This window comes from Triturus cristatus, chromosome 1_1 (assembly GCF_964204655.1).
Source record: "Triturus cristatus chromosome 1_1, aTriCri1.1, whole genome shotgun sequence".
Lineage (NCBI taxonomy): Eukaryota > Metazoa > Chordata > Amphibia > Caudata > Salamandridae > Triturus > Triturus cristatus.
The window spans coordinates 99,486,531-99,504,927 of record NC_140579.1 but is presented as its reverse complement, the minus strand read 5'-3'; the positions used below and the strand labels follow the sequence as shown (position 1 = coordinate 99,504,927).

The 18,397-nt window shown below is 47.8% G+C and overlaps 1 protein-coding gene across 2 annotated transcripts in view; it reads left to right on the top strand.

Moving 5' to 3' along the window:
- Window positions 1-2,676: 2,676 nt before the first annotated feature.
- LOC146869622 (E3 ubiquitin-protein ligase TRIM39-like) overlaps window positions 2,677-18,397 on the top strand; it is a 111,197-nt gene continuing 95,476 nt past the window's right edge. Inside the window, exons 1-3 of one of the 2 annotated variants that reach the window (XM_085608707.1) lie at window positions 2,677-3,135; window positions 9,037-9,132; window positions 18,164-18,394. In XM_085608707.1, the coding sequence (XP_085464833.1) occupies window positions 2,722-3,135; window positions 9,037-9,132; window positions 18,164-18,394 (741 nt within the window). In that variant the 5' untranslated portion in view covers window positions 2,677-2,721. The remainder of the gene's footprint in view (window positions 3,136-9,036; window positions 9,133-18,163; window positions 18,395-18,397) is intronic. The other variant, XM_085608698.1, reaches the window with a different exon arrangement.

Here is an 18,397-nt window from a genome sequence, read left to right as displayed (position 1 = left end):
TGCATACAGACAATATAACAGCAGTCCAAGCTTCCCTCCCACAGAAGAGAGAACACAGATGCCAGCAGTACAAGTCTACCTCACACAACAGAGGTGCAGCACAGACACCAGCAGTGCAAGCTTCCCTCATACAGAAGACGTGCATCACAGACAACAGCAGTGCAAGCTTCCTTCACACACAGAAGAGGTGCAGCACAGACAACAGCAGTGCAAGCTTCCATCACACACAAAAGAGGTGCATCACAAGCAAAAACAGTGCAAGCTTCCCTCATACAGAAGAGAGAACACAGACTCCAGCAGTACAAGTCTACCTCACACAAAAGAGGTGCAGCACAGACACCAGCAGTGCAAGCTTCCCTCATACAGAAGACGTGCATCACAGAAAACAGCAGTGCAAGCTTCTCTCACACACAGAAGAGGTGCAGCACAGACAACAGCAGTGCAAGCTTGCATCACACACAAAAGAGGTGCATCACAAGCAAAAACAATGCAAGCTTCCCTCATACAGAAGAGGTGCAACAAAGATACCAGTAGTGCAAGCTTCCTTCACACAGAAGAGGTTAAGCACAGACAACAGCAGTGCAAGCTTCCCTCCCACAGAAGAGAGAACACAGACGCCAGCAGTACAAGTCTACCTCACACAAAAGAGGTGCAGCACAGACACCAGCAGTGCAAGCTTCCCTCATACAGAAGACGTGCATCACAGACAACAGCAGTGCAAGCTTCCCTCACACACAGAAGAGGTGCAGCACAGACAACAGCAGTGCAAGCTTCCATCACACACAAAAGAGGTGCATCACAAGCAAAAACAGTGCAAGCTTCCCTCACACAAAAGAGGTGCAGCACAGATACCAGTAGTGCAAGCTTCCCTCACACAGAAGAGGTGCATCACAGACAACAGCAGTGCAAGCTTCCTTCATACAGAAGAGGTGCAGCACAGACAACAGCAGTGCAAGCTTCACTCACACACAGAAGATGTGCATCTGTAAGCAACAACAGTGGAGGCTTACTGCACACACAGAAGAGGTGCAGCACAGAAAATAGCAGTGCAAGCTTCCCTCACACACAGAAGAGGTTCATCACAAGCAACAACAGTGGAGGCTTCCTGCACACACAGAAGAGGTGCAGCACAGACAACAGCAGTGCAAGCTCCCCTCACACGCAGAAGAGGTGCATCACAAACAACAACAGTGGAGGCTTCCTGCACACACAGAAGAGGTGCAGCACAGACAACAGCAGTGCAAGCTTCCCTCACAAAGAAGAGGTGCAGCACAGACAACCGCAGTGCAATCTTCCCTCACACACAGAAGAGGGGCATCAGTAAGCAACAACACTGGAGGATTACTGCACACAGAGAAGAGGTGCAGCACAGAAAATAGCAGTGCAAGCTTCCCTCACACACAGAAGAGGTGCATCACAAGCAACAACAGTGGAGGCTTCCTGCACACACAGAAGAGGTGCAGCACAGACAACAGCAGTGCAAGCTTCCCTCACATGCAGAAGAGGTGCATCACAAGCAACAACAGTGGAGGCTTCCTGCACACACAGAAGAGGTGCAGCACAGACAACAGCAGTGCAAGCTTCCCTCACAAAGAAGAGGTGCAGCACAGACAACTGCAGTGCAAGCTTCCTTCACACAGGAGAGGTGCAGCACAGACAACAGCAGTGCAAGCTTCCCTCACCCACAGAAGAGGTGCATCACATGCAACAATTGTGGAGGCTTCCTGCACACAGAAGAGCTTCAGCACAGACAACAGCAGTGCAAGTTTCTCTCACACAGAAGAGGTGCACCACAAGCTACAGCAGTGCAAGCTTCCTTCACACAGGAGAGAAGCAACAAAAACAACAGCACTGGGAGCTTACCTCACATACAAAAGTACAATACAAACAACAGTAGTACAAGCGTCCCTCACACACGAAAGAGGTGCGACACAGACACCAGCAGTGCAAGCTTCCTTCACACAGAAGAGATGCAGCACAAACAACAGCAGTGGAAGCGTCCCTCGCACACAGAAGTGCAGCACAAGAAACAGCAGTGCCGGTTTCCCTCACACACAGAAGAGGTGCACCACAAGCAACAGCAGTGCAAGCTTCCCTCACACACAGAAGAAGTGCAGCGCAAGCAGTGCAAGCTACCCCACACACTGAAGAGTACAGCACAAGCAGCAGCAGTGCAATCTTCCCTCACACACAGAACTGTTAATCACAGGCAGTGGCTACAATCTTCTCTTAAACACAAAACTTCAGATGTAAAGGCATCAACAAGTGAACATGTACCAAGTACAGGTGGAGTTGCGATCTGATCTGGACGGTTATTTACTGGCCTGACCCTGACTAGTATTTGTATGCATGGCTGAAATAGATTAAAAAACATGAAGCAAAAGCAGGTACTTTGCAGGCTTTAAAACCTTAAGGTAAAATTGCAAATGCAGAAAGAAATTGCCTAAAAAATATTTTTAAATATGTACAATTCTTAAACAATGATTACAATCAACATATTTAAAAAATACAAAGGATTTTACAGAACATCGTTTTTAAGTGCAGCTCCTGAGACCTGCAGAAAGTGAGAACAAAACCAAGTGGCAGTTCCCTCCTGCTCTGTGACTGTAACATGACCCCGGAAGTCCCAGCGCAGACAGAGAGTGGCAGAAGCACAGACACGCCCACTTCACACACGGAGAGAGAAATGAAACTTAAGTTTACTTCCTGCATTCCTGCATCATGGCGGCAGCAGCTCAGCTCGGGAAGCTCCAGGAAGAGGCCACTTGTTCCATCTGTTTGGAATATTTTAAGGATCCTGTGTCCATCGAGTGTGGACACAACTTCTGCCGCTCCTGCATCACTCAGAGCTGGGAGGGAAGGGATGGAAACTTCCCCTGTCCACAGTGCAGGGAAATATCTTCTGGGAAAAACCTCCGACCCAACAGGCAACTGGGGAACATGGTAGAAATTGCAAAACAGCTTCAGCTGCCCCCCGTGAGGCCCCCGGAGGAGACTCTGTGTGAGAAACATCACGAGAAACTGAGGCTGTTCTGTGCCGAGGATCAAAGGATGATATGTGTGGTGTGCTGGGAGTCCAAGGAGCATAAAACACACTCAGCAAGTCCTCTAGAGAAGGCTGCAGAGGAGTACAAGGTATGTCTATAGGCATTCAGGTATCACAATTTCACACTATGATCCCCATTGAGGAACCTGCTTACCGATTATAAGGTGTGTCTGTGTGTGTTCTGGAACTACAATTGAAGATCACAGGGCATGTATGCGGATATTCGGGGATCACAAAGTCACTCTGTGAGCCCCATCAAGGAGGCAGCCAGAAAGCACGAGGTATGTGTGCACGTACTTACATGTCACAAGTCACTCTGTGTACCTCATAGAGTCGCTGCAGAAGAGCACAGGGTATGTGTGTGCTCAGGATTCACTAGTGAATACACTCCTGGAGGCCTTCAGAAGTTACAATGTCTCTGGGTCTTCAGTGATCCAAGGCGCCCTGTGAGTCCCATAAAGATAGTTGTCCAAGAGCACAAGTTATGTGAGTGGGTGCTCAGAGCTCACTAATGAAGACATGCAATGAGTCATTCAAAGGAACACAAGATATCTAAGTTGGATTTTAGGAAATCACAGGTTGTTCAAGCCTCAAAGAAGAGGCTGGAAAAGAGGACAAGGTACGTCTGTGGGCATTCGGGGATCACAAAGGCACACCTAGCCCCAACCGAAAAACCTGCAAACAAGCACAAGGTGCGTGTGGGTGTTTAGGAACGACAAGTGTAGAGCACAAGGTATGTCTGTGAATATTCAGGGAACACAAAGTCACTTGGTGAGCCACACCAAGGGGCAGCCAGAGAGCCCAAACTGTGTGTGAGTGTTCAGAGGTCAAAAGTCACCCATTGTATAGGGTGACCAGATGGCTGTGTCACTGGAACGCCGTTTTTCTATTCTTGGACTTTACTTTTATATATATTTTTTATCTGGTGTGTTGAAGCAATAGGATTCAGTAAAATGAACCAAGACCACAACTCCCAGAATGCACTAATATGTTAAATCAAAAGTTCAGAAATGGAAAGTTTGAGTGCCTGTGGCATGGCGTCATCTAGTCACCCTACATGTGTGTGCAATTTAGGAGACTGCTGAAGAGAACAGGGAATGTCTGTGGATGTTCAGGGAATCAAAAGTCACCAGAGAGTCAATAGAGGAGGCTACTAAGAGCTCTTGGTATGTCTGTGATTGTTTATTGGTCATAATGTGCCAGTGGGCCCCAAAGAGAAGTTTGTGAAAGGAGTGTATGTAGGTGTTCAGGATTTACAAGTAAAGACACTCATTAAGTGACCCAGAGGAAAGACCTGCAGAGGAGAACAAGGTAGGTGTGTTGGTGTTCAGGTACCACGAGTGAGGTCACTTTTTAAGTCTTTAAGAGGATACAAAGTATGTTTTCGGGTGTTGAGAGATCACAATTCACCCTGTGGATCCAATAGAGAAGTGTGCCCAGGTCAGGATTCACAAGTAAAGACATCCTCCGAGTCTCACAGGTGAATACAAGGTATGTATGTCTGCTTTTAGGGATCAGAGGTGGAGCACTATGAGCCTCATAGAAGAGGATGCAGAAGAGCACAAGATATGTCTGTGGGTATTCAGGGATCATAGTGGACTCTGTGGATCCCCTAGAGAAGACTGCCCAAAGTCACTGTAGGAGAGTAGGATCTGCTTCACATGGGTACACCCACTTTTTGCTGGTGTTTCACTGTTTTTTTTTACCTTAGTCTGGCTTTGGACCTGCTAACCAGGACCACAGCCTAGCTGCTTCCTCTCTAAAATGGGTTCCATGTACATTAGGTACACATCTAATTGGATTCTGGAGTGCCTTACAAGCCCCTGGTATATGGTATACTATGTACCTAGGGCATAGGTACCTCAGAGGCCTACCAGGGGCTGCAGCATGATGAGCCCCGCGGTACTCCTTTGGGGATGGAACCAGATGAGATTTAAATGGACCCATGGTGATTATTTGAGTCCGGCCATCTAAAAAGTCGAATAATTTAAGGAGAAATTTGGTTGCTGGAGGTGAAATTAGCACAAGACACGCAAGATTACCTGTGTATGAGGAATATACATTTGAATTCCATTTTAGAAAATGTTTATCAATGATTGCCAATGGCTGTGAGATGTAGACGCTCATATTAATTTTGACATGCCATTGAAGTATGGGTTTATTTATTTTTTATTTTACAGAGTTTTATATAGCACGAACTTGACCCGAATGGGGTAGCAGAGCGCTTTACTTAGCACCCGTTGCATTACATGAGGACACATTCATTTTCTGTTAGGCACAGGAAGATTAAGTGATTTGCCCAGAATCAAGGGATGTTCAGCGTCTTTGCCGAGATTTAAACCCAGTTCCCCAGATTCGAGGTCGACCACCCTAGCCGTTAGGCAACTCCTCTCACCTACTACATGGTAGTAGATGGTCACTTTCCTTTTGACATATGAAAAATGCACATGTCACAGGGTGAGGATTATTGAGATTGTATGACAAATGTGTGGTATATGTAAAATGGGGACTTTCTGTTTTATTCCGAGCCCTGATGCTGTGCGGATCCTGGGAGCATGAATGCAGAAGGATTGCTGTCTGTTTTTCCCTTCTTGCGTTGTTCTGTCTCCATTCTGCTGTTATCCATGCTCTTGGTCTTGGGTGTCTCCGGGACTTGGCTAGTTTGTTTGCCGGGTAAGCTGGGGTCTTGTTATTGACGTCTTTATAAGTGAAGCAAAGCATCTGAAGATGGTCTGGGCTGGAGGGAGCAGCCAGTGTAGGTCTTTTAATGTGGAGGTGATATGATTTCTTCAAGCCCTCGATGAGCTGCGCCGCTTCCTATATGCTACCGTTCAGGGGTGCTAGGGTGGTGTTGGGGCGACCGTTGAACAGGGCCTTCCTATGGGAAAGGACTTGTAAGTACGTTCTGAAGTTATCTTCCAGGAGAAACAATTTCACTTTCTGTAAGAGAGAACATTGAAATCCACCTTCCATACTCTTCTTTGCAATGTGTTGCTTGAATGAGGGGATTGTGCCGAGGGTGGGGGTAAACCCTGGTAGGTTTAAGTTGGAGACCCATGCTTAAATCTGGGGCTGTTTTGAGCTATTTGAGGATGTGGTTTGGTGAGGATATTTTATGTAGCGTTGAGTATCATCTGAATACTGATGGATCTTGATGCTGCTGTCTGTCAGGATGGATCTCAGAGATCCCATGTATTTTATGTAGCGTTGAGTATCATCTGCAGACTGATGGATCTTGATGCTGCTGTCTGTAAGGATGGATCCCAGAGATCCCATGTATTTTATGTGGCGTTGAGTATCATCTGCAGACTGATGGATCCTGACGCTGCTGTCTGTAAGGATGGATCCCAGAGATCCCATGTATTTTATGTAGCGTTGAGTATCATCTGCAGACTGATGGGTCTTGATGCTGCTGTCTGTAAGGATGGATCCCAGAGATCCCATGTATTTTATGAAGCGTTGAGTATCATCTGCAGACTGATGGATCTTGATGCTGCTGTCTGTAAGGATGGATCCCAGAGATCCCATGTATTTTATGTAGCGTTGAGTATCATCTGCAGACTGATGGATCTTGATGCTGCTGTCTGTAAGGATGGATCCCAGAGATCCCATGTAGAGGTTAAAGATGAAGAGAGAAAGGATGGAGCTCTGAGGTGCTTTGCGGGAGACGGGGATTTTCTGTGATCTTGCAGAACCTATTTGCATGAACTGGTGCCAGTTGGTGAGGTTGGATGTGAACCATTTCAAGACCGGCTCTGAAAATCCCGCTTGTTGTTTCCGGGTGGTGATCAAAGCTGGATGGTCGTCTGTGTCGAAGGCTGCAGAGAGGTCCAGGAACAGGACCATGATGTCAGGAGTTTTTCTTGTTGTTGAGGAGGAGGGTGTTGTCGTCTGCTTGGAGTGGGGCTGTGTCAGGGCTGCAGCATGATCTGAAGACAGATTGGACGTCCTGTAGTATATTAGCCTTGCGGAAGGGCTGCTCTAGAGTATGGCAACTGCTTTCTTGTTGATCTTCCCTATAAATGGAAGGTGCTTAATGGGCCAGAAGTTTGTGAAGTCCGCTGGGCCCAGGGATGGTTTATTTGGCAGTGGAAAGATCTGACGTCTCTTAACAGTGCTTGAAAGTGTCCTATGGCTGAGGGAGATGTTGACAGTGTGGTAGAAGGGCTTAAGGGCCTCTCCTTGAAGCAATTTGATGATGGATGAAGGAAGGGGCTCGTCTTCCTCGGAGGTTTCTTAGACTAGAGTTTAGGTTATTGGGGAGATCCATGCGTGAGACTGGATTGAAGAAGATCCATTGGGTGGCGTGGCAATGGGGGATGGTTGGAAGCGGAGCGAGAGTGGAGGTGGTGATAATGTTGATCTGATTTGTTTGATGGCATTGCATTTGTCGACTGATGCAGGGACTGTGGGTTCTGAGAGAGGATTGGTTCAATGCTTGACAGCCTTGAAGAGGGCTTTGCTTCTGATGGTTGCCTCACTGATGGTGGTTTGGTAGTAAAAGAATTTAGCTGCTACGATGAAGGACCTGCAGTTATAGCTAGTGTTTTTAGTAGGGTGTTTGGCTTCTCCTGTCTTCGTATGGCACGTTTGTTTTCGTTACGCTCTGACATCTGTGGTGGTCTGAAGTGTCTGGCAGGTCATTGAATGTATTACAGAAGGAAGTCTGATGGAGTGGAAGGTAACTATTCTTCTTTTCGATTGTCCTTGATACTCAGGTGTAGTATATGCATTGGTCCAGTTAAGGATGCAAAGGAGGTCGGTCCAGTTGAGGACGGAGAGGTGGTCGGTCCAGTTGAGGACGGAGATGTGGTCGGTCCAGTTGAGGACGGAGAGGTGGTCGGTCCAGTTGAGGACGGAGATGTGGTCGGTCCAGTTGAGGATGGAAAGGAGGTCTATCCAGTTGAGGATGGAAAGGTGGTCTGTCCAGTTGAGGATGGAAAGGTGGTCTATCCAGTTGAGGATGGAAAGGTGGTCAGTCCAGTTGAGGATGGAAAGGTGGTCTGGCCAGTGGAGGATGGAAAGGTGGTCAGTCCAGTCGAGGGCTATAGGTGTGTAGCCGCAGGTATTAGGAGATGCTGATAGAATGAGGCCTGGTGTGTTGACTTTGTGTTGGGCTATTGATGAGTTGTTTCATTTCCAGTGTCTTTAGAAGTGTGTAGAAGGCTTCCTTCATGTATCTTGTGTTGGAAGTGGAAGTCTTCGAAGAATGTGCGGTGGCTGCGTTGAATGGAGGCCGTTAGTGTATACTGAGGATGCTGTTTTGGAGATTGATAGAGGTCAATAGCAGGAGGGAAGGTTGAAAGAGTTGAGTCTTGTAGAATTACTAACAGTGAGGGTCAGAATGTCCTGTGTAGGACTTCAAGCCTCCCTCGTCCTGGTTTGAGTGTGTGATCTATGTATGGAAGCATCTAATTTTAGGGATGAGGACGCCCAGGATGTGCGTGAAGGAGGGTGTGAACCAGGCTGAAGGTTGAAACTAGGTTGTATCACTGCACAGTATGCATTAATGAACATCAATTCAGAAATTCACATATAATGTACCTTTTCCATTCTTTTAGCCAAAAATGCTTCCTGTTTATTCTTGGTATATGGGCTGCATACATGGTTATTCACATGGTTGTGTGTTGTTCTAAAATATGTCATAATGTCTCTAGGACAAAAATTGTTTTTTAAAGTAGTGCCAAGTCTAAATCTTTCCATGCAGTTAGGCTTAAAGTGAGCACAGTGTCTTTCTAGGCAAGAACAGGACCAAAGAAGTGACACCGTTGTCTGTGTCCTTGTCTGTGACACTGGCGCTGGTGCTCACAACCCTGATATGTGTGACTAGTACTTACAATCTGCATATGTGTGGCTGGTACTTACACTATTAATGTATGACTGGTATATACAGTCTGGGCATGTGTGGCAGATACTGTAGTGACTCTTTTTTGTGAGTAAGACCAAACTCTACAAATATACACTTATTTCTTGCGCTCTCATCCCTGCAGGTAAAATTTCAGGAGTGGCTGCAGCTTCTGAAGACAGAGGAGGAATATATTCTGGAGTCTAAAGTCAAGGAAGAGGAACAATATAAAACCATGAGGGTGAGTGGCTGCAGGGAGTGCTGTGTCTCTGTGTGTCTGTATGTGTCTGTGCCATGTGTTTGTTGTGACACACAGAGGCTGATGAGTCGCCCTACAGACTGAGTCATGGTCCCCTCCAAATAAATATACTGACCGGGGTCACTGTGCTTGGATATTGGGGCTGAAATCAGCCAAGGGTTCGTCCAAAAATAAATAAAAACAAGAATTACTCTTCTGACCTTAAGTAAGTACTTACATACTGGTGTGTGTGTGTGCACAGATATCGCATTAGCTGGCTGTGAGTATATACCAGTGTGTGTGTTTGTATGCGCACCCGTATGTGTGTGCGTGCATATTCATGCTTAGGTGTACGTGTTTAATTATGTATTCATGTATGGATGGCCCTGGAGTTATTCATGGGAGTGCATGCATGTCTACTCATCTCTGTGTTTGTGTGTTTTTGAGGGCAGGAACGAATGTTTCTGTGTGTCTTCGTATGCATGTATATATGTTGAGCCATAGAGTATCCAGATGCATGTGCTCATATCTGTACATGTGTGTTTGAGGGTTGTGTATGGTTCAGTCTGGATTTATTGGCTGTGGGTTTGTACTTGCATATGTGAATGCCTGTCTAGGGGGTTTGCTTATCACATTATCTGGTGGTATTTGTGAGTTGGCAAAAACATGGCATCTCTGTGTGTGTGCGTATGTGAGCTTGTGTGTGCATAGGTCTGGAGTTATACATCAGTCTGTATGTGTGTGCGTCTGTGAGCTTGTGTGTGCACAGGTCTAAAGTTATACATCAGCCTGTATGTGTGTGCGTCTGTGAGCTTGTGTGTGTAGGTCTGGAGTTACACATCAGTCTGTAAGTTTGTGCGTCTGTGAGCTTATGTGTGCACAGGTCTGGAGTTATACATCAGTCTGTATGTATGTGCGTCTGTGAGCTTGTGTGTGCACAGGTCTGGAGTTATACATCAGTCTGTATGTGTGTGCGTCCGTGAGCTTGTGTGTGCATAGGTCTGGAGTTACACATCAGTCTGTAAGTGTGTGCGTCTGTAAGCTTGTGTGTGCATAGGTCTGGAGTTATACATCAGTCTGTATGTGTGTGCGTCTGTGAGCTTGTGTGTGCGCACAGGTCTGGAGTTATACATCAGTCTATATGGTGTGCGTCTGTGAGCTTGTGTGTGCACAGGTCTGGAGTTATACATCAGTCTGTATGTGTGTGCGTCTGTGAGCTTGTGTGTGCATAGGTCTGGAGTAATACATCAGTCTGTATGTGTGTGCGTCTGTGAGCTTGTGTGTGCACAGGTCTGGAGTTATACATCAGTCTGTATGTGTGTGCGTCTGTGAGCTTGTGTGTGCATAGGTCTGGAGTAATACATCAGTCTGTATGTGTGTGCTTCTCTGAGCTTGTGTGCGCACAGGTCTGGAGTTATACATCAGTCTGTATGGTGTGCGTCTGTGAGCTTGTGTGTGCACAGGTCTGGAGTTATACATCAGTCTGTATGTGTGTGCATCTGTGAGCTTGTGTGTGCATAGGTCTGGAGTTATACATCAGTCTGTATGTGTGTGCATCTGTGAGCTTGTGTGTGCATAGGTCTGGAGTTATATATCAGTCTGTATGTGTGTGCATCTGTGAGCTTGTGTGTGCATAGGTCTGGAGTTTTACATCAGTGAGATTACATATGCATCTCTGTGTGAATATGTGTATGTATGGGTGTGCCTATGTGAGAGTGAATCTGCTGGGTTTGTGTATACACAGTCTGGAGATATTCATCTGTGAATGTGTACTACTGAGGTCATTTGCCTCTGGTGTCCTGAAGTCTGTCCTACTATGGCTTGACACTGGGTCAGGGACAACCCTCTCTGCCCTTGACTCCCAGGATAGCGAGGTCGAGCAGTCAAAGGCTTCTCACGGAGGTGGAGGGCGGGGCAGGCATTCAGAACTCAACAGTCAACCAACAGACACAATAATGTTATGTCCAGCCCTGTTCTTAAGAAATAAAGTCCTTTAAGCCCAAATAAAGGGAAACACCACACAGTTTAATAAAAATACAGTTGCAGGGTTGCAATGTACAATCCCCCAAAAAGCACAGCATCCTCTCTGGTGCCCTTCGCCCTCTGTAGAATTTTTAATGTCTGTGGTCTCCTGTATGTTCTGAGCGCCCAGATACCCTTGTAGGTGATTAGCTGCGTTCTATAAATCCTGTTTGATTGGTTGATGTCATATGGGCATAGGCTTTATTCAAGCACGGACTCAGTTTACTCTGGGTCACCCCACTGGCTGCTGCATAAATCAGTTCAATGGCTTTTGCCTCAATGAGTTCACACAGGCAAAAACTATAATTCTCAGACTGCAGATTTCTCTGCCCTGCTATACCTGTAACAGCGGAGTCAGCTACGCGGATCTGTAGGGAAGCCTCATTAGGCCTGCATGGCGACACTCGTCTTTGACCGTTGTGGCCTCCTAGCCAGTTGCACACAGATACTCGCTCATAGTAGTTGCAGCCTCAGGGTCTAGTCTTCAGCGGATGGTCATGATTGGCAGTTGCGGCTTCCCAGGCCGGATCAGTTTTTTCCATCAAGGTTGCTGGTGGTTCTTTTTAGGCAGGTTTGATATCAGGCAGCAGCAGGCACTTATCAGGGCATCGTACCACCCAATGGTGATTCTCACTTGAACGATTCGGCGCTGCTCCGGGAGATCCCACACAACACATATAACTCTTGTCCTGTCTCCGACCGGCAGTCACTTTCTCTGGGTGTTTCTCATGCCGAGGATATGCTGGGCTTCTCTCCTCGACAGGCAGTACTCTTTCAGCACGTGACACTCTCCTTCCCTCTCTCACCGGCAGGCTCCTAGGTGCTAGGCAGGTCCTCAGCTCTTCCTGAAAGTGATGCAGGCTCCGGGGTGCTAGACAGATCCTCAGCGCTTTCTGAAAGTGATGCAGGCTCCTAGGTGCTAGACAGATCCTCAGCTCTTCCTGAAAGTGATGCAGGCTCCGGGGTGCTAGGCAGGTCCACAGTCCTTCCTGAAAGTGATGCAGGCCCCTAGGTGCTAGGCAGGTCCTCAGTCCTTCCTGAAAGTGATGCAGGCTCCTAGGTGCTAGGCAGGTCCTCAGTCCTTCCTGAAAGTGATGCAGGCTCCTAGGTGCTAGGCAGGTCCTCAGTCCTTCCTGAAAGTGATGCAGGCTCCTAGGTGCCAGGCAGGTCCTCAGCTCTTCCTGAAAGTGATGCAGGCTCCTAGGTGCTAGGCAGGTCCTCAGTCCTTCCTGAAAGTGATGCAGGCTCCTAGGTGCTAGGCAGGTCCTCAGTCCTTCCTGAAAGTGATGCAGGCTCCTAGGTGCCAGGCAGGTCCTCAGCTCTTCCTGAAAGTGATGCAGGCTCCTAGGTGCTAGGCAGGTCCTCAGCTCTTCCTAAAAGTGATGCAGGCTCCTAGGTGCTAGACAGATCCTCAGCGCTTCCTGAAAGTGATGCAGGCTCCTAGGTGCTAGACAGATCCTCAGCGCTTCCTGAAAGTGATGCAGGCTCCTAGGTGCTAGGCAGGTCCTCAGCTCTTCCGGAAAGTGATGCAGGCTCCTAGGTGCTAGGCAGGTCCTCAGTCCTTCCTGAAAGTGATGCAGGCTCCTGGGTGCTAGGCAGGTCCTCAGTCCTTCCTGAAAGTGATGCAGGCTCCTAGGTGCCAGGCAGGTCCTCAGCTCTTCCTGAAAGTGATGCAGGCTCCTAGGTGCTAGGCAGGTCCTCAGCTCTTCCGGAAAGTGATGCAGGCTCCTAGGTGCTAGACAGATCCTCAGCGCTTCCTGAAAGTGATGCAGGCTCCTAGGTGCTAGACAGATCCTCAGCGCTTCCTGAAAGTGATGCAGGCTCCTAGGTGCTAGGCAGGTCCTCAGCTCTTCCGGAAAGTGATGCAGGCTCCTAGGTGCTAGGCAGGTCCTCAGTCCTTCCTGAAAGTGATACAGGCTCCTAGGTGCTCGGCAGGTCCTCAGCTCTTCCTGAAAGTGATGCAGGCTCCTAGGTGCTAGGCAGGTCCTCAGCTCTTCCTGAAAGTGATGCAGGCTCCTAGGTGCTAGGCAGGTCCTTAGCGCTTCCTGAAAGTGATGCAGGCTCCTAGATGCTAGACATATCCTCAGCGCTTCCTGAAAGTGATGCAGGCTCCTAGGTGCTAGGCAGGTCCTCAGCTCTTCCTGAAAGTGATGCCGGCTCCTAGGTGCTAGGCAGGTCCTCAGCTCTTCCTGAAAGTGATGCAGGCTCCTAGGTGCCCAGCAGGTCCTCAGCTCTTCCTGAAAGTGATGCAGGCTCCTGGGTGCTAGGCAGGTCCTCAGCTCTTCCTGAAAGTGATGCAGGCTCCTAGGTGCCCGGCAGGTCCTCAGCTCTTCCTGAAAGTGATGCAGGCTCCTGGGTACTAGGCAGGTCCTTAGCTCTTCCTCAATGTGATGCAGACTTCAGGTGCTTTTCCCTCAGCTCTGGGAGACAGTCTGTTGTGCAGACACCAGCCCATGTCACACAGCGATCCGGGTACTGTACAAAGCACTCCCATCCTTGGTCAAGATGATCTCGAAAGCGGGGGATTTGAGTCCTACTTTATTGTACTCATTTTGGAGATGGGGGAAGCAGATCCGCTCTCAGGCTTTGGAACTGGTTTTAGTTGATTCTTTTTCAAATATAATATTCAAGCTATCTCTAAGACACTGTCTTTGTGCAAGGTGATGACACTCTCAGGGGGCAGCAAAGATGCTGGCGTCAAGCAGGAGTATCCTAAACAGAGGCACAATGAAGTGTGAGATCTCTGCACCTCGCTGTCACCAGCCTTCCTGAAGCAGTAATGAGGGACAAAAGAGCAGGTCCTGCTAAAATAATTCCCGTCCTAACAACAAAAGCTGCTGTCCCACCCGCCACTATTACCATCTACTCAAAGGCAGTGCACAGGAAGAACTAATCAGCAGCGCTTTGCTAGTAAGGACTTAAACTTCAATCCCAAGGGTAGCCCTGTCTCCATCCTCACTCACTTTAGTGTCTGGATCTCCACCCTCAAGCCACAGGAATGCAGTCAATGCACTTCCATGTCTTGGAAAGCTATATCCATCCTCCATCTTGTGCCAGAGGGATACAAAATGGATGCCACTGGACCCACTACTCGGACTCTCACTATACACAGATTCCTATTACCTTACATGTGCTGCACATCCACTGTACACACGTGCACTGGACAGGCACACGGAAGGTTAGCACATGGGTCTGGGGCTCACACCAAAGCAGTACAATAGACTGCACTCTCATCGGACACAGGAAAGAGGTCGGGTCATAACTAATGATCCACAAAACGTGGTACGCTGCCACCACCACATTAGGTGGCTAACTCAGGACAAGGGAAGTAGTGTCATCTCGGTCATGAGTGCACACTTGCCGCGCCCCTCCACATCAGCAAACAGGGTCTGAAACTCACATTATCAAGGATAGGCCTAGGATTATGCACAAGTTATAGTGGCAGGATTACAAGGCCAGGCAAGGTCAGGATACCAGTTTCACATACAGTCAGGCACTCACTGCGGGCATACACGCCTGTTTATCATTCTGAAGACATTCCCGTCCTAACATACCCTACCGTACAGATCACTGTCTACCTTCTGTGGGCTTTCCCTGGTGCAGGACAATAATTACCCAATCACGCTCTGGGACCCAGATGGTAGAATTTTCACATCGCCAACAGATCCCCCAACTCCCTGTCCTGATGAAGGCTGCTACAGAGGTCCACAGAGGATAGAAACACCGTGTTCACAACTTGACAGAGAACTATGGTTGTCATTGGCAGTCGCCCCTTACCCTATTGCAGGACATTATGTGTCCAGTCACTCTCTAGGATGCAGACTGTGAACAGGTCCTGAAGCTGGGAACCCTGTCCTGACGAAGAGCCTTATAGGTCACTACAACAAGGAAGAGGACTCTGAATTAAAAATTGACTATGAGAGGGGATTCCTTTAAATCAACAGTGAAGCATATAATTGATATGTCCCTCCCCCTCCCCCGATGTCACAAAAGACCTTTCCTTCATCTTGAGCGGGCTAAAGGTTCCTGCATTGTATCAAACTCACAGAACCTTAATTAATCATGGTAGTGATGAGGTATACGTTTCTCAATTTAATAACATAAACTTTCATTATTACAATTCTGTATGCAACATATATGCCAATGATATTAAAAACTTAGCAAAATATGCTGCATATTAGATTTGTCATGGTTCACACCTTTAAATATCTCTAAAACAATTATTGCAAACGTGTTGTTTCCTTAGAGACTATGACTGATCCGTGTTTCTTCAGCAAATTCATTAAGATGACTTAATTGGCACTACCTGTATACTAGTGCCCAGCACAGGAGCAGAACCCTCTACCTGTATACTAGTGCCCAGCACAGGAGCAGAACCCTCTACCTGTATACTAGTGACACATCACAGGAGCACAACCCTCTTACTGTAAACTAGTGACACAGCACAGGAGCACAACTGTCTACCTGTATACTAGTGACACACCACAGGAGTGACATACCTCACCTGATAACACACAGGCTCCTGCTCTAAGCTACAGAGTGACAAACCTCACCTGATAACACACAGGCTCCTGCTCTAAGCCACAGTGTGACAAACCTCACCTGATAACACACAGGCTCCTAGAAACAGTGTGACATACCTCACCTGACAACACACAGGCTCCTGCTCTAAGCCACAGTGTGACATACCTCACTAATAACACACAGGCTCCTGCTCTAAGCCACAGTGTGACATACCTCACCTGACAACACACAGGCTCCTGCTCTAAGCCACAGTGTGACATACCTCACCTGATAACACACAGGCTCCTGCTCTAAGCCACAGTGTGACAAACCTCACCTGATAACACACAGGCTCCAGCTCTAAGCTACGGTGTGACATACTTCACCTGATAACACACAGGCTCCTGCTCTAAGCCACGGTGTGACAGACCTCACCTGATAGCACACACAATCCTGCCTTAAGCTACGGTGTGACACACCTCACCTGATAACACACAGGCTCCTGCTCTAAGCCACAGAGTGACAAACCTCACCTGATAACACACAGGCTCCTGCTCTAAGCCACAGTGTGACATACCTCACCTGACAACACACAGGCTCCTGCTGTAAGCTACAGAGTGACGTACCTCACCTGATAACACACAGGCTCCTGCTCTAAGCTACAGTGTGACAAACCTCACCTGATAACACACAGGCTCCTGCTCTAAGCACAGTGTGACGTGTCATACCCCACCTAATAACACACAGGCTCCCGCTCTAAGCTACAGTGTGACAAACCTCACCTGATAACACACAGGCTCCTGCTCTAAGCTACAGTGTGACGCACCTCACCTGATAACACACAGGCTCCTAGCTACAGTGTGACAAACCTCACCTGATAACACACAGGCTCCTGCTCTAAGCTACAGTGTGACGTAGCTCAACTGATAACACACAGGCTACTGCTCTAAGCCACAGTGTGACGTACCTCACCTGATAACACACATGTTCCTATCAACAGTGTGACATACCTCACCTGATAACACGCAGGCTCCTGCTCTAAGCCACAGAATGACACACCTCACCTGATAACACACAGCCTCCGAAGCTGCAATGTGACATACCTCACCGGATAACACACAGGCTCCTGCTCTAGGCTGCAGTGTGACATACTTCACCTGATAACACACAGGCTCCTAGCTACAGTGTGACATACCTCACCTGACAACACACAGGCTCCCGCTCTAAGCTACAGTGTGACGTACCTCACCTGATAACACACTGGTTCCTGCTGCAAGCTACAGTGTGACACACCTCAATTGAAAACACACAGGCTCCTGCTCTAAGCTACAGTGTGACATACCTCAATTGAAAACACACAGGCTCCTGCTGCAAGCTACAGTGTGACATACCTCAATTGAAAACACACAGGCTCCTGCTGTAAGGTACAGAGTGACAGACCTCACCTGATAACACACAGGCTCCTGCTGTAAGGTACAGTGTGACAGACCTCACCTGATAACACACAGGCTCCTGCTGTAAGGTACAGTGTGACAAACCTCACCTGATAACACACAGGTTCCTGCTCTAGGTCACAGTGTGACATATATCACCTGATAACACACAGGCTCCTGCTCTAAGCCACGGTGTGACAGACCTCACCTGATAGCACACACAATCCTGCCTTAAGCTACAGTGTGACATACTTCACCTGATAACACAGGCTCCTGCTCTAAGCTACAGTGTGACATACCTCACCTGATAACACACAGTCTCTTATCTTAAGGTAAGAACAGATTTCTAACCAAACTCCTCACCCATCTTCTATAGGAATTGCTGAATTACTGACAGAAACTAGTGCAGTAACATTGATTTATCTGGTAGTTCTCCATTCAATAACAGAATACGCATCATTTTTTAATGATTCTGAATTTTAATGATTCTGAACGGGAAAAACCCACACCAGTGATTCCCCCTCACTCTGTATGAGAGCCTTAGTAGGACACACCCTCTGCGTCTCCTTCTGAGCGAACATTTCCAGAGTCCTGGCAGGACATGGGCAGCCTGCACACCACCTGCATCCTCTCTTTCATCCCAAGGGCTCAAACTTCCTGCCCCCCCCCCCCCATTTGCATTCTATTGTGCCAGTCATATCCACTCACACTTGACTTCAGCCAGTCTCCACTCAGCCTGCCTCTGGGTCTTTGACTGTCTCTGCCTGCGGTGGGTTCGCTTCCTTATACTTTATTCATGGATCTAACTTCTCTGCAGCCTCACAAATTCTGACCTCCCCACAGTTCTTGAGGTGTCTGAGGACAGGGGGCGAGCAGGAGTGGGAGAAGGATGTAAGACAGTAAAAGTGAAGGTAGTAAGAGGCTGCAGTTCAGAAATTGGGAGAAGCAAGCTAGTGTTCTGATTTTTTTAAATAGATTTCAATCCCTCCACCCTTCCCCCATAACTCCCACTCTAGGGGCAGCTTTTAGGAAGCTTTTTAATATCTAACCAGCTTTTGTGTCTTTGCTTCTGACAGGACAAGTTAAGAACTGAGAAGAATAAAATTGAATCTGGGTTTGAAAAACTTCGGCAATTCCTGAAAGAACACGAGCAAACACTTTGTGAAAAACTGGAGGAGATGGAGAAGAAAATCACCATGGTAGAAAATGCAAATATCACCAAACGGTCCAATCAGATCACCTCTCTCAACGCCCTGATAACAGCAATGGAAAAGAAGTGTGAGGCCCCAGCGTGGGAACTCCTGAAGGTG